Here is a 25711-nt window from a genome sequence, read left to right on the forward strand (position 1 = left end):
AGAGCTTTTGGAAACAAATTGTAAAGGAAAGGTAGAGGGGAAAAAAGGGGAGTTTCGTCGTAAAAGTCTCTCTCTATGAAACATTCTTGAGAGTTAATCTAATTTTACTATTTGAATAAAATCTTAGTACCACATTTATGTATATATCTAATTAACTTGGGCAATATAAAATGAAAAAAGTTATTCAGCGTTTTGGTGAAAACTTTCTCTCCACGGGGAGCGCCATTTCGAAGTGACCACATTCACTGATATAATACGATAATATCAAATCAACCACAATTTTCATGATTTTGAAATTGCAGACAGTTTAAGGTAATAAAATACAATATAAAAAAAAACAGTAAACAAGTTTATAGTTCTTAATACTACTATGATTAAAGTTTGTAATATGCTTTAACATGTAATAATTTTTTCCAATAACTCTAATATGCGAAAATGTATTCACATAGTACACAATACTAGATTATAAGTCAAAAATCCACTAGTGACCCATCGAAATTTTTATGTTAGATTTTTGATTGATTTCCCTGAGATGGGTCGCATGAGACTGGCGACTCCCGCGGAAGAATGCTGATGAAGTGATCGATAAATCAAAAGTACCGGTGGATAGGTACCAACGATCAAGGAAAATTCTCCAAGAAAAGCATCTCTCATCTTTAAGATTCAAACGCTAGAACGCTCTAAAATTTCATAATTTGGGTAATCCTCGACTTTTGACATTTTGAAGCCTATAAGCACCCGGAATGTAAGCGCCAGCGGTCTAAATTTTTATTTGGAGGAAGTCTCTTAGATTTAGCTATAGACCTATCACCTACCATTCTACTGAAAAAATTGACAGTGGGGAATGGTATTGCACGGGCCCACGACTAGGACCTACTCTGTCCCTTGGAAAGATTCCAATTGAAAGTCCTTGCATAATTCTAGTTCAAACCAGGGACCGTATACCTTTCTTTCTAATAAAAAGTTGGCATTTGGGGGATGGATAGGCCAATGACACATTTAGGTTCTCAATAATAAAGATTGAAATTTCTTACACAAATAAGGTTCTAACGAAGTGCAACATGCCTATCTTTTAGTCAACAGGCTGGTGACCGAAGGGCGGGGATGGATCTCGAGCAAAATCTTGGGGGGGGGGGACAATGTGACAAGGGCGCCAATAAGCAAAATCTTGGGGGGATGTAACAAGGGTGTCAATAATTGACCGAATTGACAAATTTATTTAAACAAGAGAGAAAAAAAGGATTGAGGGCGTCGGAAAATCTTGGGGGGCCCAGGGTCCCTCGTGGCTCCCCTGGATCTACCACTACCGAAGGGGTAAGGGTATATAGGAGGGGCCACATGCACATTTTTGTTCTCCAAAAATACATATTGAAAAGGTTGCAGGATTCTGGACAAATATGGTGTAACATGCATTTCTTTCTTCTGCGAAGTTGGCAGAGAGGGTGGGGGTTTATTGGAGGGGCATAGGGCCCACTTGGTAGCTCTAATCATGCAGATTGAAATTATTGCACGTCTACGATTTAAACACGGCACCACTGCGTTTTAAATACTACCTACTAAGTTGGCAGGGGGGGGGGTGAACTAATACAGTTTGGACATCAGTAATTTTTACACCGAGGCTAGATTTAGCTAGTTTTTAGTGCAAGCCAGGACCTATCTTGTTTTTGCACCAAATCAGGATTATTTTCGTAAAAAATAAATTTCGTCATAGCAATCAAGTTGTCAATTCTCTAGAAATCGTCAAATTGATGTATTTCGCGAACGAGTTTTGAAACAAAAATACTAATTGGATTAATCACCTCATCAAGGATTATCGATCAGTGTTATAAAAAAATATGTCTGCCTTGGTTCAGAGGTTAATTGTCTTACCGCGTGTCAACTTTCCAATAATACTACAACAAGGGGAGGAGAGATACGCTCCGATTCCTTTAGAAATGAAAGAATCTTTAATTTTTAAGAGACCAGTGTGATACCATTTCTCTTTCAAAGTTCCAAACATAGAAAATGAAATCAAATTCTACGGAAATTACGGCAGCATTTTTGGAATCATGGGAGAATTCTTCTTTTGGAAGTTGTCCGATTCATTATCATAGAAATACGTTTGGGTGATGGGACCAAGGAACCGTCGAATATCTTAGCACTATTCAGATTTTCGTCCGGCTCTAATCTGATTAATCTGAAACTAGTGCCTGTCTGCTAGGCTTCTTGAACGGAGGTTTCTAGTCAAAAGAAAAAATACGGTTCGGAGAAAATGGATTTTTTATATATTTGGAAGGAATGGATAAATGGAGTTAACAAACTGTATAGTAAGAGCGACTCGTCTCAATAGTAACCGAAACTCTAAAAAACGGAATTTTAATATCAACAGATACATCAAAAGAATCGGATTTTTATGCTGATTTTAATTACGTTTCATCAAGTTTAGTCTTATTGATCAGAAGTTATGAGCCTTAGAAAATTTGCCTTATTTTCAAAAAAAGGGGAAAACATCCCCTAAAATTCATAGAATCTTAATGAAAATCACGCCATCAGTTTCAGCGCGTCAGAGAATCGTACTGTAGAGGTTTCAAGCTAGCTCCTATCTGGAAAAATGTGGAATTTGGTATTTTTTGCCAGAAGAAAGATCACGGATGCGTGTTTATTTAGTTTGGTTTTTCTTTTCCCCAGGGGTGATCGTATCGTCCCAGTTGTCCTAGAATGTCGCGAGAAGGCTCATTCGAACGGAAATTAAAAGTTCTAGTGCCTGTTATAATTAAAAAATAAAAAACTTAATTATAGAATCACTTTTTACAAAAAACTGCATTTTGATGTCTTTTCATACTGCAGTCTTTTCATAGATACTTGATTTTTGGAAGCAATTTGTTTTCAGAGATGGCTTATGCAAATAAATATTTCAATTATTTTGCCTTTTTCAAATTGTATAAAAAACGATCTAGATTGGTCAAAAATCTGGGAAAAATCGTTAGGAGCCTGAATTTTGGTTTTCGCAAATAATGCCAGGTAGTATGTTATCACGTCATACAAACATTTCTTACGGTATTGTATATGGCATCATACAAGCATTTTTGTAAATTATGGCATGGATAGCATAAATAAGATTTCCGATTGTTTCAAACGCAACAGTTATTTATATAATATAATGTCTGTTGCAAGGCCCAAAAATTGAAAATTTGTAGTTGCATTTACTATAAATGATGACAAAAATGAAAATGAAGAGCAAAGACACAGGTGGATAGGACATATGTGAAAACGACAATTAGAGCGTGTTACAAATGAAAATGAAGGGTAAAGACACACACAGTTAGAAAACATATGACACCGAACAATTGAGCGAGTCAAAAATTAAAATGAAGAGCAGCGAGTCAATGAAAAACAACCTGGACAGCGAATATCAAATCGTTTCAAAAGTAGGAATGATAGCAATGAGGGTTGGGCTCTGAATTTCGTAAGAATGAAGGTCATCGATACCTACCATAACTCTGTTTAAAAAAAACAAAGGTTCTGTTACACCTATTTCATAATGACGAAAGATAGACCGATGTGTAACGAAGCAAACAGCTTGATAATGATAGCAATGATGATTGAGCTTTGGATTTTGACATGGTTAAGGTCATCAATACCTACCATACCTTTGAAAATCAAATATTTGTACTGGATATCGTTGGAATGTTGGGATAAAAATAAGTTTTTGTCCCACCACCTGAACAATTAAAACAAACAAAGGTTCGGCGATATGTCTTTCATAATGACAGAAGACAAGCCCAGGTAAAAGAAGAAGTTTTTGTCCCACCGCCTGAACAATCATAGGCAGCGCAATCGCGCTGCCTAAGTAAAGAACGATGTTGGCACATATATTATTATTATCATTTTATTTTTTTTAGACCAGGACGCTTCGTATCGAAGGAGTTGTCGTAGAAGCTTCAAAAAGGGCTCATTCGATTGGAAATTGGAGTGGCTTGTGCCCTTTTTAATTGTCGAAATTGATTGGAAGGCAACTAACACCCTTCCATGCCCTCCATTTCCCCCAACACATTCAATCAAAATTTTGAGGTAGTCATTTTGTTCAGCGTAGTTGATTCCCAATAGAAATTACGTTTTTAAGGAGGACACTCCCCCAGAAACCTCGGGGCAAGGGTTGTAAGTTGTGCCCTGGGGGCATATAAGGTTTTTATAGAAAGCTTTGTCGTAGAAACTTAAGAAAGAGCTCGTTCAATTGGAAATTCAAAGGGCTAGTGCCCTTTTTAATAGTCAAAAGTGATTGGAGGGCAACTAACCCCCCTCTCACCCCCAACTTTTCCCCAAACACATCCAATCAAAATTTTGATATAGCCAGTTTGTTCAACGTAGTTGAAAGTTTCGGAAAATTAGGTCTTTAAGGGTGATTCCCCACCCCCCACAGACCTCAGGGCAAGGGTTGTAAGTTATGCCCTGGGGGCATATAAGGTTTTTATAGAAAGCGTTGTCGTAGAAACTTCAAAAAGGGCTTATTCGATTGGAAATTTAAATGGCTAGTACCGTTTTTAATAGTCGGAAGTAATTGGAGGGCACTAACCCCCCTCTCACGCCCACCATTTCCCCAAACACACACAAATAAAAATTTTGAGATACGACTAGCCATTTTTTTTCATCGTAGTTAAAAGTTCTGGAAATTAGGTCTTTGAGGATGGCACCCCCACCCCCACAGCCCTTAGGGCAAGGATTGTAAGTTATGCCCTGGGGGTATATGAAGTCTTTATAGAAGGTGTTGTCGTAGAAACTTCAAAAATGGCTCATTCAATCGGAAACTGAAAAGGCTAGAGCACTTTTTAATAGTCGAAAGTGATTGAAGAACAACAAACCCCCCCTCAAGCCCGCCTTTCCCCAAACACTTCCAATCAAAATTTAGAGATATTTGTTTTGTTCAACGTAGTTGAAAGTTCGGAAAATTAGGTCTTTGAGGATGACAACCCCCCCTCCCCCCCACAACCCTCAGGGCAAGGGTTGTAAGTTATGCCCTGGAGGCATATATGGTTTTTATAGAAAGTTTTGCTGTAGAAACGTAAAAAAGGGCTCTTTGGATTGGAAATTGAAAAGACTATTGCCCTTTTTAATAGTCGAAAGTATTCAGAGGAAGAATTCCCCCCATGCCCATCATTTCCCCAAACTTTTGCGATAAACATTTTGATATGGCCATTTTGTTCAATGTAGTTAAAAGGTCTGGAAATTATAGGGCCGTTCTTTTATTCATCTATGTGCTAAGATCTTACATCTTTTGACAAGGAACGCTTAAAAGTGAAATCTTAGCACTAAGATCTTACATCTTATGGCGTTCTGTTGCAAACGTCTTTCATCATTCTGCTCTGATCAGCGGTCTGAGAACAATGATGAGTATATCATCAAAGTTCTCTCACAGTTGTTCTATATAGCAGAAAGATGGCGTCTTTCACAATTTTTGCTAACGTCAGTGAGCTGTAAGATCTTAAAACAAAGATGAGTTAAAAGAAATCTTTGCAGAAATATGTGAGATCTCAGATGTAAGATCTTAGTGCAAAAGAACGGGCCTTGTGTCTTTGAGGATGACAACCCTCCCCCCATAGCCCTCAGGACAAGGTTCGTAAGTTATGCCTTTGGGGCATTTAACGTTTTCATAGAAATTTTTGTCGAAAGTGATTGGAGGCAACTTAAAAGTGATCAGAGGGCAAATATCTCCCTCCACGCCTATCATTTCCTCAAACACTTCCAATCAAGATTTCGATATAGCCATTTTGTTAAGCCTATCAGAAAGGTCTGGAAATTATGTCTTTGATGGTAACAAATCCCCCCCCCCAGCCCCCAGGGCAAGGGTTGTAAGTTTAGGGTTTTTATAGGAAGTGTTTTCATATAAACTTCAAAGGGGGCTCATTGGATTAGTAATCAGACGCACTAGTGCCCTTTTTAAAAGTCAAAGTGATCAGAGGGCAGCTACCCTCTCACCCCTACGCACATCTCATATTGTCCCGAAATGCGTCTAATAGAAATTTTGAGATAGCCATTCTATTCAAATAGTCTAAATATCAGATAACAAGGCTTTTGGGGTTGAAAAAAACCCCAGAGACTAAGGGCAAGTGTTGTAACTTATGCCCAGGGGGTGTTAATGGTTTTTATGGAAGGGATGGTTGTTTAACTTCAGAAGAGCTCGGTCTTTCTACCTGAAAAAGACTATGTCAATATAAAACGAATAGAAATCAATCAAAAAACATTTGCACAAAATAAGTTTTCCAAGAAAAAAAGTAATCAACTCCATTAAACCAAAAATAAACAAACATAGAATCAAATAATTTACCAAGCATGCAACTACCACAAATCAGTATCAATAAATAAATGAAACCCAAAACAAACAGAAATTAAAATAAGTCAAACTCGAAACGAGGGGAAATTAATCCGAGTAATGTTCTAAGCCATATTCTTTCTAAAAGCCAGAATATACTTTGTACTTTACTGAAAAAATTTCTTTTAAATGTTTTCAATTTTATAACTTATAACAAAAAAAAATTAATGAAAATTTTAAGAAATAAATAACAGCATTATGTATATTAAACTGACAATGCACATTTTTTTCAGTAAATTCATTTGATTTTTTTTCAGTATCGATATATCGATATACCGATTAATCGAAATATCGCCCAAAACTAGAAATGAGTTTGACAACATCTTATAATTTTGGCATACTCATTTTATGCACGCCTAATTCTATAGCTGCTAAACAAGTAGTCATTCACCAGTCTCTGCAAAGTTTTGAAAGTTTTGTACAAGGTGATCAATTAATGAAGACAAAGGAAATTACAATGGATTTATCATGATTGGATTACAATGGATTTTTGCAATGATCATGATCTAATTTACGACTTGAGTACCCCCAAAATCATAAAGAAACTATAAGCTAGACGTAGATGAATTCAAAATCAAATTAAATCCTGATGGACAAGCTATTTACAGCAAAATGGTATCTTTGCCAATGGTTGATATGAATGGATACAAAGAAATGGAAAAGAAAGTAACAATCGTAGTGACGATTAAGACACAAGGTGATCAATTAATGAAGACAAAAGAAATTACAATGGATTTATCAATTCTGAAAAATGATTGTAAAACTAGACTTGAAGGAAGCGTGAGGAGAGACGAGGAAATATCGGGGAAAGATGAAATTTTGGCAGAAATGGAATCTCAACAGCAATGGCGGGAAACCAGACGAAAGCTCCAGAAATAGTAATGACGATAGAAAGAAAAAAAAAAGAATTATCCAAAACTGAGCGGGAAAATGATGATAGAGTCAATGAAACAGGAATTAATGTTGAAAGGTATAGATTGACCCACAATGAAGACATTTCTCCTTTTCATTACTAAAATTATTACTACTTTCTGTTCTGCTAATATTAGTGCTGAGGCAAGTACTTGAATTTCTAAGTACTCAGGTTTCTCAATTATATGCCTTCTATTTCATTACCATACTGTTTGAACTACCACTTGGATTCCTTTTTTCTAATTTTAACTTTTTTCTAATTTTTCTAATGTTAGTCCGTTAAGTCTTTGTTTTATTAATAAACTCTTGATTCTCAAAAGGCTGGAATATAATGGACTTTCTTTAGTAGTCATATTTCAAGGTGTAGGGACTGAACGAAAATAATTGTCATTCAAACTGTCCCTATTAAAATTATTTACCTAGCCTATTATCTTATAGTTAAGCGAACGAAAACTTTAAGCGAATAATAAAGGAATCTAATAGATATTTAACTGCTGAGGGTTGGTTTGTGCTTGATTAGATTCTACCTGACATTATGCGGTGAAGAACGACAGCTATCTAAAGTGAAAATTTAGCGTCAAGCGCAATCCTCATTATAGTAAAAAAAAAAAACAATTAAGAGAAAAAGATGAAAAAAACGGATGGAGATTGAAACTGGATACTTAATTAGTAATTTATGTATCTAAAATTATTTCCAAATGTTCTGTCGTGTATGTTAAGAAACATATAGGCTGCAATAATATTTTTATGTCAATATAATCGTTTGCAAATTATTTTAAAACATAAAAGTAAATATTATAGTTCCTGTTGCGTTACCTTTGTTCAGTAAAACAAATCTAGAAAAAAATGTGACTAAAAATTTATTTGCTCTTATATTGGATGGACGATGTCATTTTATACAAATGTAGTTGTCATTTTAGTGTTTTGACAGAGGTTACTTTCAATATTATCCATCATTCTCGTTTTTAGAATAACCTCATACGTTTCGCATTGATTTATGACTTAAACATATGACCATGCGGATTTTGTCCTTCTTTTGAACGGGTCAATAGTCGTGATAGTGGTTTTTCAATTGTGTTTTGGCATTTTGCCTTTACTACGTACTTTTAGCTTTTTGTATACTTTTTTTTTTGTAACTACTTCGTCATGTCGTACTATGTGTACGAGTCATATGCGCCGAGCCCACTAAAATTTTCTAGTAAGGAGGGGAGGGAGGTTTAAAGTTATTTTTCCTTTCACCAGTAAGTATCTTATTTTTCCTTGTATGACATAGTTTTGCAAAAAAAAAAAAAAAAAAAAAAAAAAAAAAAAAAATATCATGATATCATACTCGTAAGTTCCATTATGACATGACATTATCTTTCTTGGGACCAAAACCAAATCTGATCTTTGCGGTGTAGGGAAGAGAAAGGTCCCTAAGTTCGTACATTAGGACCCTTTACATCTCTTATAATCAGGGGCGTCCCGAAGGGGGGGGGGCGCCCCCACCCAAATTTCTTGGCATTCGGTAAAATTTTCGCCGAAGACGAAAATTTCGGAATTTTTTTGCAAAATCGGCAGAAATTTAGCAAAATTCTAGATTTCTGCAGAAAATTCGGCATAAATCAGGTAGCGATTCGGTAAAATTTACGAAGATCGCCCCCCCCCCCCCCCCAATAAAATGAGTTTCGGGACGCCCTGCCTATAATTGACTTCGGTTTGAACTGGACGTAATTGAAAGCAAGAGTAGTTGTCTAAGCTGTGCCTTCTTGGCCGGGAAGTATCACACCTAAAAACAGTTAATGGATTTAAACAAAACTTGGTTGGAAGTAAAAGCTATTGTTTTGGTTATCACTTCCGGTGATCTGGACCCGATCTTATCTTTGCAGTGAAGGGTTCGTAGTTTCTTATTACGTACCTTTTGCATTGCTGCACCTTTGCAGGTTCCATGCAGGTTTAAAGTTCTGTGGGGGGGGAGCAAGGGACCAGAATTTGTTATCACATCATCTACCAAAACCGCTGATTGAATATAAAAAAGTGTTACTGGTGGTATAAATAAGTTTCTTATCTTGGTCTCAATTGATGTCTGGTCACAGTCCATTCTCTTGGAGGGGACGGGGAATATCTGTTACCAAGATTCATTCATCACGACATTTACCAGAACAATTTATTGGTTCCTAATCAGATAAACCACCATCTTGGGAGGAAAGCATTGGGGTGTCTAGTACCTAAACTTTTGTCATCACAATATCTCCCAGAATTGGTGATTGGATATCAATTAAGAAGTCTGGGAAGTAAGAATAAGTATCCTAGTTGTATCGTTTTGTGGTTCGTAGTCGATCTTGCCTGTTTGATGGAAAGAAAGGGTGTAAATTTTTGTCATCACGACTTCTACTCGAATGGGTTGTCAGATTTTAGTAAAACATGTCGAGGAGTTGAATGCTTGCGTAATGCGTAGTCGGAGCTGTTCCTAGGGTTGGTGGTGCCGGGGGAAAAATTTATCACAGCCCCCCTCCCTTCTGACTCAAATATAAATAAAAAAACGAATCAAAGTAAACAATTTGATCAACGTTGGCAATCCTCCAGCCGCGGCGCTCCCCAAGCTACGACACCCAGATCAGTTGAGCCGGTTGCCCCCCCCCCTCCTAGGAGTGGCTCTGCATTGTCGATGCATACGGTTCTTGCGATATCCGACCGCATGGTAGTCACATTTGTCGATACAAACCAAGATCCCACAATTTTAACGTCAGACTTGTACTCCAAAATCGAAAGATTGAAATAGCATAATATGGGTTTGAAAACCTCACTTCAACATTAATTTGTTTCCTGCTATTGCCTACTAATACTGTGCTTTTGTATCTTTCGCCAAATTTATCCTGCAATGCAGAACTTTCTTTCAACTCTGATAGGTCAATCACAAACTGTAAGCTTGGAAAATGAGCATTGTGTAACTCGATAAATTGCGAACGGAACACGTAATTGGTGCTGCACTCGAGCATATTTTTGGTTTTATCGACAAGTGAGATCATGTATAATGTAGCTCAGGCATGAATCTCACGAAGCGTGGCAAACATTGTTTAAAAACAGTGAAATTTGCGTTGGGATCCAAACCAATAAAAGAATATTGCTTCGTTTCAGTCAATGTTATTTAACTGCAAATATCTTTTAGGAAAAATTAGAAACTGCCACATACATGCGTTCATTACCTTTAGCCACTGATCTATATTATTAGGGCACTAGATATTAAATGTTCCATGATTGTTCTACTTCTTGGTTCTAGGCATGTCGAAATGGTCTAGTGCAACATTTGGAGCATCTTTTGTTTTACGGCGCTGACATGAATGCACGGAATGCATCCGGGAATACGCCTCTACATGTGTGTGCAGTTAACAACCAAGAGGCATGCGCGAGATTGCTTCTATTTAGAGGATGTGTCAAAGATGCTCTTAATTACGCTAATCAAAGTCCTTTTCAAGTTGCAGTTATAGCAGAAAATCAAAATTTGGCAGACCTTATTTTGGGTTTTAAGCAAGAAGATATTGGTAAGTTTAATTCCTTATATATAGGACACTGTATATAAATATACAACAGTATGATCATTCCCTATCTCAAACATTATACAAACCCGGACCGAGATGCAAGTGCTTCGGAGAACATTTAAACAACTATAAACATAAGCGACATTCGATTTTTTCACGGGTAGACAAGCCAGATTTCTCTTGAACGCGGGACTTGGCTTCAATGTTGTAACACTAAATTTTAAAGAACCTAATTTTAAATTAATTTATTCCAATACTATATAAAAATTGGCAATTAGTAGTGCAATGTTATTATTAGATGTTTTTAGGAATTACAAGTAGGTTGCAAAGTCTCGAGTTGGTTTCAAAGGCATTTTGAGAAAGATTCTGCCAAAATACGTGTTTCAAGGTAATTGGACCGCTGATGGCAGATCAAATTAGAGGAGCTGTTTGTACGGGTCGATATATATATATATATATATATATATATATATATATATATATATATATATATATATATATATATATATATATATATATATATATATATATATATATATATATATATATATGCTACGAAAACTTTACGAAAAAGAAAGTTTTTTAAATAAAAGGCCATATTAGTGAAGTTTAAGAAATAGTATAGAAATTTTGCCGTAAAAGGTCAAAGATTATACAGACTCAACGGTAAGAAATGCCATTTTGTTTATTTTCTGGTAAAAAAAACTGGAAGAATATTTTATAACAGGAGCTTTTCTAGCGTAAAGCCCCGTAATATTTTGGATCAGCCACTAAAGTGACTGATGTTTTTCAATTTTCTGAAAACTCACGAAAAACAATTTTCTGAAGAATTTCATGAAAAACACTTCGTAACTAAGCATGGGCACTGTTCTGTTTTTCTGAAAAAACAGAAAAAAAAATAAACCGGGCTTGAAATAAAACAGAACAAAAACAGAGCAGGTCAACAAAAAACAGAAGACCTGTTTCAGTTTCTGATCTGTTTTTTGGTAAAAAACAGAAAACAGCTGTTTTTGATCAAAAACTACACTTGCCATAGGTAGTGCTTTTCTGTGGCGGTAACACTTTTGAGAAAACCTAGTACTCTTGTATCATTTTTTCCGCAAAAAAGAGCAGTTTTTCTAAAAATAAGGGCGAAAAATTGTCTGCGCACATAAATATCGCTATCATTTTTTTCTTTATGGTTATATTTCTTCCATTTTCCCATTCTAAAATACACTTTTATGTTTATAATACATACTAGTTATTCGAGACATTTTGAAAAAAAAATAATTTTCAGCATGAAATTAAGCAGTCAGCTCAAAGTCATTAGTATTTAAGCAGAGCAGATAGTTGATTTGGTAGGGGACAACTTTCCCCTCCAGACCATGCTTTCCCCTTCCCCCACTCTATCCTGATGTGTGGAAGTTATCTTAAACAAAAGTAAGAAAGAAGAAAAATGCACGGGGAAATGACACTTCTTACTGCCAATTAAAAAATTGTTTGTTACCTTTCAGCTTAAAGCAGGCTTTTAAGATTAATTATGTCCAAGCAAATTTGTGTGAAATTTTTTAAAATAATAAATTAATGGTTTAGGGGCACTTCGGAAATTTTTACGGTGCTTTGCGATAGAAAATATTGTCCTATATCCTCCACCAAATTCACTCATAAGTAAATAAGTAATGTGAAATTTCTCAAATTCTGAATTTCAAAGGAACTTAGACTGTTTGCTGTATAATAATTTCTTTAATAATTCTATTCTCTTGAATATGTTTTCAAAGGGATGCAAATATCAGGACAATTGTACTTTTTGACAATTTATTTTTAAAATTTTCGTTGCTTTGCGGCAAAAAGTACTTTCTCCAATGCTTGCACTTGCTCTATCATAGAAATTGTTACTGTTTTAAATTTTAATTTAAGAATACGAGTAGACATGCTTTTGATTATGTAGGTTCGTTTTCATATTCCATTCCCAAAGGAGAAAGGGTAGTGACATCCTCGATTATAGCTAAATATAATCACACAATCCAAGAATACTATTTTTATTTCCTAGCCGAGCCTCCCCCCCCCCTAAGAAAATCTGGATCTGCCAATACTTCAAAGGTGTAATATAAGAAAAATGTACCTTTTGCACCCGTCCCTAGGATTTATATAAATTTGCACTACTGTATTTATGTAAATTAATGAAGAAGAAAAACCTTACCGGAAAGCTCTACAACACTCTAAAAGATAGACTAGCAGTTTCTCCTCAAAAGATATTAAGGCATATACGGCAGAGCTGCTAACACTGCAGGAGCGCTATTGGGAGCTTTTTTTAGGGCAGCAGCCTGACTTGATATATATTTTATTTGAGTTGGTTTGGGTTTGTTATTTACTGCACCAGCCGCATATACTTCTTTTTTCTGCACATCAATTATATCCTTCCTTTTAAGATGGTATAGAAATGTCGTGGCAGAGACTCTCTTAGCCTTTAGAGACACTTTGCAGAAATTGCACCTGACACTTTCTGTGATTCCTTTTTCAAATGGGATACCCAGAGAGATAGCTTAAAAGTTTTAGTTGGAACATCCAAGTCGTCATCAGAAGATGACAGCAGGCTTTTCTTAGCACAAAAGTTGATTTTAGGATTTTTTACAAAATTAGAAGCACCCTCCAGTAGCCTACTGTTTTAAAAATTGCACCTCCACCCAAATATCTGACCTCTTTCATCTCACTGGCATAACTAGGGGGAAAGGGACCAATTGCCTCCTGAGCTGTTTTGTTGGCACAATAAGTCAAAGAATCTGTCTGCTTATAAAAGCAAAATGACATATCCCAACTACGGTTTCATACCAACTTAGACAATTTGAAGCACAATAATAATTTTTAAGGGAATTAGCTTGTCTATAATTGGTATTTATGAGACAGATACATGAAATAATTCACCGCTTAGTGTTAATTTTTTGAATTTCTTTTGTTGTATGGTAAAAAATACTGTATTCACCGGAAGATTGGTATCCTACTGAATGAGATAAATACACCAGAATTTTATAAGAATTTGTCCCTTCCAGAAAATCAGCTAGTTTCAACTCTAGACTTTTCCTTGAAAGGATTTCCATTGAATTTAGAGATGAATTTAGTAACATGAAAAAAAGTATTTTTGTCTATCTTGTCATGTTAATGTAAAAAAGAATTGCAAGCAAAAACTTATATTTTTACTGGACAACACTTCAATATAATTACATTGATCTCTGGCAAAGCATTTTAATGGAATTTTACAAATTAATAATGGGTATATACCATGTTCAGATCAGCACGGTAATCGTAGCAAGTCAATGTTATTTAGCAGCATAAATTCCATAAAAACAGTTAGATTAAAGTTCTCGCGGCTAAAGGTGCAAATTATTACCCATGTAATGTAAGAGACAGAGGCCCTACCCCTACCACTAGAACCAGGATACACAGTAATAACCCAATGTGACAAAGGTGCCAATAATTGACGAAATTGACAAATTTATTCTAAACAAAGGATTAAAAAAAAAGTAAGGAATGAGGGTGCCAGAAAAAATCTTGGAGGGGGAGCCGGGTCCTCCATGTATTCACCACTGCTAACGCTTACGCAAATACCTACTATCATCTGACTCCAAGTCCCTAATTCTGCCTAGCTGAAACAATCAAGCAGCACTATTTGACACGCTTAACTGACTGAGTTCCTTTATTTTACTTACGTTCCAATTCTAGAAATCGCATGATGCGTAACCACGCTTCTACACAATTTCAAATTATGATTAAAAATCATTTTGTAAGTTCAAAATTCTCAAATATGTTATTCTCGTATCACTTAAACAAAATCAGAAACAGAAGAAAAACAGGTAGGAAACAAACAGAAACAGGACGAAATAGCTATTATAAAAAACAGAAACAGAACAGAACAGGTAAATAAAAACAGGTCATCTGTTTCTGTTCTGTTCTGTTTCTGTTTTTTTTTTTTTTTTTTTTTTTTGCATGAACAGAATAGAAACAGGTACTTTAAAAAAAGAACAGAAACAGTGCCCATGCTTATTCTTAACAGACGTTTGGAATTTTCTTGAATAGGGCTGTTCCACCAGTTATTAGAAGAAAAACAAAGATCCTATTCAAATTACGAATAACATTTTTATGGCCCAAAAAAGAATATAAACGAGGAAAAATTAAATGAAATTAAAATTAAAAGGAAAATAAAATTAAATGGAAATTAAAGGGAACATTTTTCCTTACCAATAAAAAAAAAACAATAAGAAACAGTTTTGACGTTCCTTTGCTCAATATTACTGTTTAAAACCACAGACTATTGTGAAACCTAATAAATAATCTGTGCTAAAACTGTTAGGTTGCCCCTTTGTGGTAAAAGAATTTTTGGCAAATTTCAAATAGGATCCCTCTCCGCTATGAAATTCCGGCTATTTCCATATATATATATATATATATATATATATATATATATGGAATATATATATATATATATATATATATATATATATATATATATATATATATATATATATATATATATATATATATATATATATATATATATATATATATATATATATATATATATATATATATATATATATATATGGATATATATATATATATATATATATTATTATTATTATTATTTATTGGAAAACCCGTCATACATAAAAGGAAAATACGTAGCAATAAGCAAAAAAAAAAAAAAGCAATAAATATAAACTTAAGAGTTATGCATGTGGTTTTTATTGACGACCGCTGGATCTAAGATATAAATATGCAATTAGAACAGATTACATAAAACGAGAAAGAAAAACACAATTATACACTGCTCTGTAGGTACACGACATCTTTCTTTTTTCAGGCTCCTAAATACTGAACAAACATACATAAGATGAACATCATTGCATCAAGCCGTAATTGGTAAAAAAAAAAAAAAAAAAAAAAAAACCAAACACTAATTACACTAAGCGCGAAAGCAAACACTTAAAAAAAAAAAAAACAGAAGAAATACATCTTAACTAATGGGTTAATACTGACGACCAGGGATGATTCAACTTCATTAAACGGGAATTATAAGCACGAATTTGCTTTTCCACGGCTATAATGGGGTCAGAAATGCTAAATTTTCTAATCAGATAAGAATTGCGCGTCCAAGGGGGAAAACGTAAAAGATATTTTGCGAACCGGAAGGAAACTGAACGAATTTTTGACTTTTCAGAATTTGTGAGCATTTTCCAAAACGGCGATATGTACAAATAATGTGGTGGAGCGACAGAATTAAAAAGTTTCGAGAGAAGATGGCGGTTGAACCATAACTTATTAGTTACAATAGAAGCATATGATAACCCAACTCTACGCTCAATATGAGCAACTAATAGTTGTCGTATGTGCATTATTTAAGAGCCAGTGGCAAGACCGAGGTAGGTGATATGATCTAGTGGCTTAATCCTACCATTTCCGAGAGGAATATCCCTCGGCAACGCTTGCTTCCAATTGAAGAACACAACTTCGGACTTTTCAGCATTAAACTGAAGACCTAGTTTCGCATACTCAGATTGTAGCGTTGCGAAAGTCTCACTTATGCGCTGGATAGTGCGGCTCACATTCAGAATGTCGTCTGCATAACATACGAGAGATAAATCAAGACCGGCAAAGATGAATGAAGTGGGAACAGTTGACTGTGCATCAATAACTACATTATTGAAGAGTGAAGGGGAAGAAACAGCACCTTGACGGGTACCTTTTTCAACATTGAAAAAAATATTATGGGTTGGTGCGTAGACTTGAGAGCCGTCAACTTTACCTAATGGGTCAAGTATTAGGCGAACATTAAGACGATAATACATGTCTCGAAGGGCTCTGATATATGAGGTGCTCACTCCAGATTTTGCTTCATGGAGTAGCATAGCGGCGTGAATGAGAGAGTCGAACGCTTTACGAACATCATGCCCAGCCAACACGAGAGTTTCACCTGATGCATCAGTATCGATCAATGCGTTCGCGAAATCCGACAAAGTGTGGGCACAACCGAGACGTGGCTGGAATCCAAAATGGTTAGGTGGAACATAGCATTTTGCGTTCAGTTGGTCAATGAACAGAAGTTCAAAAAGCTTACAGAAGGTAGTGGCCACTGTTATAGGGTGGAAGGACGAGCACTGGGTTGCGAGTTTACCTTTCTTTGGAATTGGAGTGAGATCTCCGATTGAGAAAGAAGACGGTACAACTCCTTGGGTAACAATCATCTGCATCAAAAGAGCAATATGGTTTACCAGCAGCTCGCTTCCATGCAGAATGTGAAGAGCGCTTATTTTATCGATGCCAGAAGAATTCTTACGCTTTAGGCGTTGGATTGCTCCCAGTACAGAATAAGCTGAAACAACAGAATTGTCGGTTGGACTGCTAGACAGAAATTTGTCAAGCATATCTTCATATTCGGACTGTAGAGCGGCATCTGGTGTGGAGAATTCAGCAGAGAAGTATGAATTACATTCGGAATCACGAATAACTTGAGCAGATAGGTGGACCTCAGGAGGATCTCTTGACACATTTCTCCAGAAGGAAAGTTGGGACAGAGAAGCTTGCTGGGATGTCTCTTCAACTATCTGGCTCATGTGGATACATAGTTCTCTTGCATACTTTCTTATGGTAGAAAGAAGAATGTTAGAAACCCAGCCAGAGCGAGGAAGGTCACACTGGAGCCACAAATGGTACGAAAATTTGGATTTTCTCCAAGCTTCAACTAGGCTCGGATTACTGGACCAGTGTTTTGTGACACCCCGATGTATACGTTTAAGAGGTATACTGGCTTTTTCTGTGCATTGCAGAGTATGGCAAATTTGTGCAAGGTAGATATCTAGCAACACCTGTACTTCATTTGCATCAGCTTGCGGATTTTCCATGAGCAGTTGGAACGGAACATGAATTTTATGAATGACAGAATTAGTTACTGCAGCAAAAAGGTCATCTTGGATATTCTCCCAGTCCCTGTAAAATTGGGCGTGGGGGTCAAGGGGTTGTGTAGTGGGAGTAAACTGAGCAGGGGAACAATAAATAGATGCAGATATTGGAAGGTGGTCTGATAGTTGGAAATCAGTAACGACGTGGATAGGTGACACTTGGAGATTTATAGAAGAAACTCCATGGTCAAGGTTTGATACGTGACTTGAATGGTGTGTGTAAGCATAATTAAAATCTTTCGGCAATATCCTAAGCCAATCCTCAAAAATACCTGAGAAAATAGAAGTACGCAATAACGAGGCGTCGGTTAAATTACATTTAAAAACTCCTATAATAATACAACACTTACCTAACAGGCGAATCTTTGAAAGGCAAGACCCTAGTTTCTCACACACAGAAGTAAATAAAAGTTCCGATCGGTCATTGCGATAATCTGTTGGGAGATAGAAGTTTACAATAACATACTCTTTTACACGGACAGCAAGAAAAAATTCACAACAATAAAAAATACTCGACCGGAACAAGGTCCTAACAAGCATCGCAATACCACCCGAGGGGCGGCCACTGGAAGCTGATCGTTTAGCAGGTACCGAATAGCTTGTAAAATTGTTGTCAATTTTCAGAAGGCCTAAACTATGACTCGTAAAAAAATGCTCTTGCAGGCACAATACGTCACAATTCGAAAGCAAACCTTTGATCACAGGAATTTTTACTAAAAGTCCACCATTAATATTCCACGAAAGTACAGCTTGCGTAGTGGTAGACACATCCATGTCATACCATGGGCTTTGCTAGTTGACTGTTGTTATTAGGACACTTTACACTGTAACAAGTATGGCCGGTAACTTCACATTCTAGACAGAACATTTTTTCCGAACACGGAGAGGCATTGTTTGAGGTGCGATTGCAGGATTCACAGCGACAACAGAGGACCCGATTGGAGCACTGCGAGGCCAGATGCCCAGTCTTATGACACGAGAAACAACGTTTTGGGAGATATACAAATGCTTGTGCAGAAAGCTTTTCGTAGCCAACTTTCACATAAACTTTTAAGAACTGATCCAGGTTTTGTTTTGACTCAAAATAGACCTTGAACACTCGGGACTTTCCGCACTGTGAAACTTTCATGCAATTTGGTACAAGAGATTTTACTTGATTCTCATCGTATTCGATCGGTATGCCTTTCAGGATCCTTATAAAAAGTGGAGATTTCACACTCACCAAGATACTTGAGGTATTTTTTTTAGCATTTTTGGGAATTTTAATTGCTACACGCTTTGAGTAAACAACAAGTCCCCATTCCGAAGTCGATTTCTTAAGTTCACTTATTTTACTTGAGGCCTCACGTCAAAGTCTATCGACAAAGTCCGTATGAACAGTAGGTGAGGTCAGGTTTGCAGGACAGTTTTTTAGTATAACGGCAAACGTAGGAGCTGGGGCAGGGCTAATTGTTACGTTGGTGTCAATTCTAGCTGGCCAAACAGGGCCTGAAGGCGTCGCATTCTCTAAAAAGCCGTCAATTTTCCGAGAGAGTTCATTAACTTTCGAGAAGGAGATTCAAACCCCTAATTCCTTCCCTGAATATAGCCTTACATTGTCCTCTTCGATTTTTTTCTATTTTAATCAAAACCTTTGTTTGCTCGCTCTATAATTTTAAATGCTCGTGTTTCAATTTTACAAGAATCAGGACTTAGTATTGCTTGAATGTGGATTGTTGTAGTTGATTGAAAGTTCAGTGAAATATTAAACGAACACCCTGATATCACCTTTACTCCGTTATTTAATCTAAGTTTTACTGTTATTATGGCTTAGGACGAGCTATGTTTCTTTCATTTTTGCTCAACATTTTGATATGCGTTTTCAAACTTCCTCTTTCAATACGCTGTGGTTCGCCCTACATTGGGTTGCAGCTATTCCTGTAACACGGATCAAAGAGTGCGAATATTGAACCCAAACCTGGAACTTAGTGGTGAATGATAGCCATAGTGTTTTTTGAAGCTAATGTCTTTATAAGTTAAACTAAAATTATTCACTTTATGTATAGAGACGTTTTAGCATGATGTCATAACGCTATGTAGCATTAAGGCATATTCACGTCATCTCGCATGACATCATCAGACATAATACGGAAATGGCACCTAAAAAGGCATTTTTGTAAAAAAAAAAATCACTTCATGTTTTGCTATCAAAACAAATTCGTAGATATCAGCAGTAGCTTTTAAGAGCAATTATACATCATCCAACGGCCTTACGGTAGCCTGGTAGCCCTGCTGAAAATAGGAGTCACATTATCTAGAAACATTATCTATTGAAACAAAAAAAAGAGGAACGGTCACATCATCAAAAACTGTAGAGTTTGAGAACGAAGAATCACAGGAAGAAATGAGTAAAAGAACGAACTCAGGAAATTATCACTATAGAAGGACAAGCTGTTTTTTTTAGTGCACACATTCAGGAGCCAATAGCATTCAAGCAGTTCGTGGTAACGAACTATAAGTAAGGAGCGAAACGGCTCAATAGTAACCGAAATTCTAGAAAACAGAATTTTGATTCAAACAGATACATAAAAAGAATATAATTTTTATGCTGATTTCAAATATGTAAAGTTCAATAAGTTTAACAGTACCCATCAATAGCTACGAGTCTGAGAAAATTTGCCTAATTTTTGAAAAAAGTGAAAATACCCCAAAAACATCAAGCGATCTTAATGAAGATTACAACACGAGATTCAGCATGACCTGCTGAATTTTCTATTCAGAGAACCGCAGGGGCGTAGCTCCAGTATTTTATTGGGGGGCAAGAGTGGTTATCCATCTGGAGAATCAAGGGGCATGGGCTATGTAAAAAAATTCCCCAAATTATTGGGCGTCAGCTGCCCCCTCCTTGCCCCTCCTCCCTGGAATGACGCCACTGCAGAACCGTGCTGCAGAGGTTTCAACCTCCTTTATACAAGAATGTGGAATTTTGCATGTTTTGCCAAAAGAAAGATCACGGATGCGTGTTGTTTTTTTTTCCAGGGATAATCGTATCAAACTAGTGATCCTAGAAGATTTGGAGAGTAGTCATTTGATCTAAATCAAAAGTTCTGGTGCCCTTTTAAAGTGACCAAAAAGACTGGAGGGCAGCTAGCTTCACTCCAACGTCCTTTTTTCCACAAATATATGAGATCATAATTTTGAGATAGCCATTGACTTCAGCATAGTTGAAAGGTCCAATAACTATGCCTTTGGGGATGACATGACCCCCATAGTCCCTGAGGAAAAGACTAAAAGTTACGGAATTTGCCCGTTGTTCACACATAGTATTTGTTATTGAAAAATATACGAACCTTTTTGTGGGGGGTTATCCACGGGGTAAATTTTCCGTGGAGAGGAAAGTTTCCGATGCAATTTTCGCTGGGAAATTTTATATGGGAAGAGGAAGGGATTTCCTGGCGTGATCAGAAATTGAAAACGGTCAGAAATTGAATTACATTAAAGCTTAAAACGAACAGAAATTATTCTGTATTTGAGGGAGGGCTGTCCTTTCCTCAATCCTCGCTCTTTAAGCTAAAGTTTGACTTTTTGTCGCAATTCTTTAGGAAAGACTGCTCAACCATATAATTTGAATGAGAATGAGAAATGTATAATTTAAATGAGAAACGTATTTTTAAAGATCTTCAGGACTTAGTTTAAAGAGCGAAGACAGCCCCCCCCATCATATAAAAAAACTTCTTTTTATTTAACAAAATTTCTCATCCCGAGTAACAAAACAGTGTCCATCATAGTAACCAACCTAGTAAACATCGCAATCTAGTAAAGAATGAACTCTAGCCTATAGTAACCACAATTTAAAAACCTGTTTTGCAAAGGAAAAAACTTTCATGTGGTTTGAAGGTGGGGGGAGAATTGGTGTCGTTCCTCTTGAATGTTTACTTGACATGTTTTGATTTGGACGTCTATTTCTGGACGATTATCATGCAAGGACAAGAGATCGTGGACTAAAAACTAATTAGTTCGGTGGATTCTTTATACCTGAAAATATAAGGATGCTTATAATTGCTCCCAAACGGATGAGCATTTCTGACACTTCAAAAACAGATTAAAAGAAAGGAATTTCTCTGGTGGATTTGTCTCCAGTCCGTTTTTGTAAAACACTTATGGTATAATGACCACTACATTTATAATTTCGTACCTGCCCCTCACCCCTCCCTTTGCTTGGGAATAACCTTTGGCTGTTCATAAAAATTTGTCGATGTTAGTGGTTTTGTCAATTTTTGAACAATTTATCATCAGTAATTGGGTCATAATACCAGTTTTTTTTTTGTAAGGTGCTGTGCTCGGACCTAATTTGATAGTATGCATAATTGTGAAAGCACTTAAGCATACTAAGTGTTAGACAAAAACACTTAAATATACTCTTGGTTTGGGCCCTGTTTAACATTGTTTTTTATAAGATTTTGATAAGATGTTGTATCGAAATTTTACCTTTTTGTGTTTTGAATTGTCCATTAATATAAATAAATTCTCAAATCTCCTGTAAGCTTCGCCGTTTATTCGCAATTTTATTTCGCAAGTTACACATCGCCCATTATATATTCTTTTGTCACAAGTAAGTGAACAGTTGCTTGGAAAAATTAAAGTATCGTATACCTTGTGATGGCGTAGTGGGTAAAGCAGTGCCTTATAATAAATGGTTTTTGGGTTCGATCCCACCTATCACAAGAAAGCCATTGCCTGATATGATCGTTATTCCTAATTGTTCATGTATTTTTTTTTTGTGTGCAATTTTTAAAGCGATTGTTGTCCTGTAAATAGATAAAACCCAAGTTTCTGTGCGCGACAGTTCTAATTTTTGGTCGAAGATGAAAGGGACATTCGGTAAGAAAACAGTCGGTTGTCTTTATAAGGAATTTTTCGTTTCTCAGGTTGTCTTCCTGGTTGTTGCTTGGATTTTTTTTTTTTTTTTTTTTTTTTTTTTTTTTTTGTGAAGGGAAACGGATTCATCCGCTGTTTTTTAAATTTCAATAAAGATTTCTTTGGATTTTGGTTTGAACTTAGAATAGGTACATATAGACAAATTATGAAGAATTGAAATTTGTTAGATAATAGGTCCTTTAGTTGCTAAATTTTGATCAGATCCAGTCGTTGATTTTTCGGCAAATTGTCTTAAGCGGATGTGGTCTATTTTTAGTTGTAATGTTGATTTTTGTGTTTATTTGTTGACTCAAGTTTTTCCTACTGTTATAATTTTCCTTTTTGTTTGTGTTTTATTTCTCGCTTTTTGCATTTTTATAGAGGATTAATTAAATTATTGTATTATTCTTAATAGTGCCTAAATCGACGTTGAATATGAATTAGGACATGTTCATGAGTAATTTATTGTAACTTTGTTTAACTGATGGCTTTCCGGGATGCCTACAATTAACTTGAAAACTACGAGTTGAGAATCTATGAAATCCATGGAAATCCAATTGTTCCAAAATCCATGGAATGATGGAAATTTGGCGTTCGAGTTAACTTTGGCCAACTCTCATTCTTAGTAGAGCTGGTCAGTGTCAGCGGCATATAATTAGACCCCGGCGCCGCGCCGATGAGGGAAGACCAGCGGCGGTGGGGCCAAAAACAGCGCGCCGCGCCGCCGGTGCGATCAATGTTGACCGCAAGTATTAATGTTTACATCAGTCTTTCTCAAATCACAGCTTAAAATTACAACAGATTCGAGCCTATTCATGGGTTCAAAACTTCACAAGTCGCTGTCTGGAAACTGGTCTTCTTCGTTATTCATCAAGAGAAGTAGAAATCTGATAGAAACGAAATGGCTGTGGCGTTTCAGAACCCTTGCATAATAGTTGAAGTATCTATTAGCTATGTATTCTTAACATAAATAATTATCAAAATTAGTAGTATGGCTAAGGCTGAACTGCTGCTTTTTTATTGCTTTTGGCTGCTCTTTTGGATATTATTCATTTTTCTTTTGGAGATTCATTCCAAATTATAAACTCATAAATCCCTAATATCAGCTAAATTATAAACTGCATCTAAAAGGAGTAAATTTATCAAATTGAAAAATACATGATAAACACTTCACATGAGAACACTTCAATTACACTAAAAAAAAAAAACACTTAATGGTTTATTTGGTATGAAGAAAAATGAAGTGCCAACTATTTTCTTAGGTAAAAAAAAGGTCATCCGTTTTAAATGTAATGAAATGAAATAATATGCAGACTGAAGTAGCTCCAAGAAGATGTTAAGATTTTTTTCCTACTTCGTCACTTTTAATCCAAGCAAAATGTTAGGAGACTTAGTATCAGCTATTGACTTTAACCTTTGATTTCCAAATGCTCACAAAAATTACCAAATTAAGAAATTCGCAACAATAAGTCACCTTTGGTCAAAATACTCAAAGACTCCTCTTTGATCCCCACCCAGGCTCAAAACTTCTGCTATGGTCATATCAATGGAAATCTCCAAAGAGTTTCTTTTTGAAATAGCTTTCAAGCGTAGTTAAGGGTATTTAGACTTTTTTGCTTTTCTTTAAAGCTTTGAAAAAAGTGTTCTAATGTTCCAAATGTTACATTTGTTATATTTGTGCATAGTTTTGGTCATCATTTGTGGGGTGATCGAATTTTTTAAACCACTGTAGATACGTAGGAACGTTGCAACATCTAGTACCTTGAGGTCATAAGAGTGTAAAAGACTCCTCATTGAGCCTCCCAAATTGAAAGCTTTTATTATGACCTGGCCTTTTAATGTAACTTGGGCACTGGACCAAGGGCGCCATTGTCACTCGAGCGCAATGTTAGGTGGGGATGTCGATATCGCTTTCGTCACACCAATTCGTTTTAGTATGAATCTGCCTGGTACTTATGAATGAATGTTTTCAAAGTAAACCCGTTTCATCAATAAGAAAAAAAGGGTTGGACGCACGTGTCCCTTTCCCTTTGGACGATAAAACTATACAAGTGCTGTATCAAGCATAACTCACGAAAATCTTGTTAATTTTTGTCAACTTTTCAACTTTTTGGCTTCCCTTCTTTCATTAGAAAAAAAATCAAGGTACTATCACTTAAATATAATAACTCCCTATGCCCCCCTTCTGGATACCATCTTGATAGGATATCGTCTCTGCTTTAAATAACAAAAAAATAATTAACTTATTGTAATCCCTGCTTTCAAAAAAATCGAGGTATTATCATTTAAATATGATAGCTCCCTACCCCCCCCCTTCTGGATACCACCTTGATAGGATATCGTCTCAGCTTTACATTAGAAAAATAATTTACTTAATCATTAACTAGGTCACCACATGGTTCAAACAAACACGCAAAATAACGTTAAACAGCTTAGTGATCCTTGAAAAAAAATTGAGGGTATGAGTAAAGGGGTACAAAGACAACAACAAAAATGTTGAAATTATTCGGATATATCTCAAATTATAGAAAACTGAGTCATAGATTCGCAATGGCGTTCAATAAAATCCAAAGAATCTAATTAAAAGGGAGCACACACAAAAGCCAAATTAGGCCAGTAGCCTATGAGAAATCGCAAAATACCCAAGACAATTAAGAAGTCTAAATGGGGGGCCCTGGGTCTATCAAAATAGTTCAATGGTTTCCCAGGGAATTTGATATCATTTTCTTCTGTATCCACTTTAAATGAAAAAAATTATTATCTTTTTGGCATCCCTGCTTTCAATAAAACAATGAGGTATTATCATTTAAAAATGATAGCCCCCAAGCCCCCCCCCCCCTGGAGGGCAAAATTTAAAATTTTATTGTGAATCATATTTTTGGGGTAACTTCCTTTTCAATATTTAATTACCCAACCTTATACATAGCTTAGTCTATAGCTAAATTTTGTCTCAATAGAAGATTGTTTTTTTTGGGGGGGGGGTTAACATTTTTCAGAAAGAAGATTATATTTCTTTAATCTATCAGGCGTTCAACAATTGAGTATTAAACATTAGGAAAATCTTATCTAAAAACAGCAAAAGAAAAAAAAATTCTGCAAACTTACAATTC

At 35.9% G+C, this 25711-nt stretch overlaps 1 protein-coding gene across 3 annotated transcripts in view; it reads left to right on the forward strand.

The window, feature by feature from the left end:
- Prosap (SH3 and multiple ankyrin repeat domains prosap) overlaps positions 1–25711 on the forward strand; it is a 246863-nt gene that overhangs the window by 162633 nt on the left and 58519 nt on the right. For all 3 annotated transcript variants that reach the window (XM_089099471.1, XM_089099470.1, XM_089099469.1), the window contains exon 7: positions 10518–10779. In XM_089099471.1, the coding sequence (XP_088955597.1) occupies positions 10518–10779 (262 nt within the window). The remainder of the gene's footprint in view (positions 1–10517; positions 10780–25711) is intronic.

Source organism: Artemia sp. Qi Xiang Cuo, chromosome 13 (assembly GCF_049724085.1).
Source record: "Artemia sp. Qi Xiang Cuo chromosome 13, ASM4972408v1, whole genome shotgun sequence".
NCBI classification, from domain to species: Eukaryota; Metazoa; Arthropoda; class Branchiopoda; order Anostraca; family Artemiidae; genus Artemia; species Artemia sp. Qi Xiang Cuo.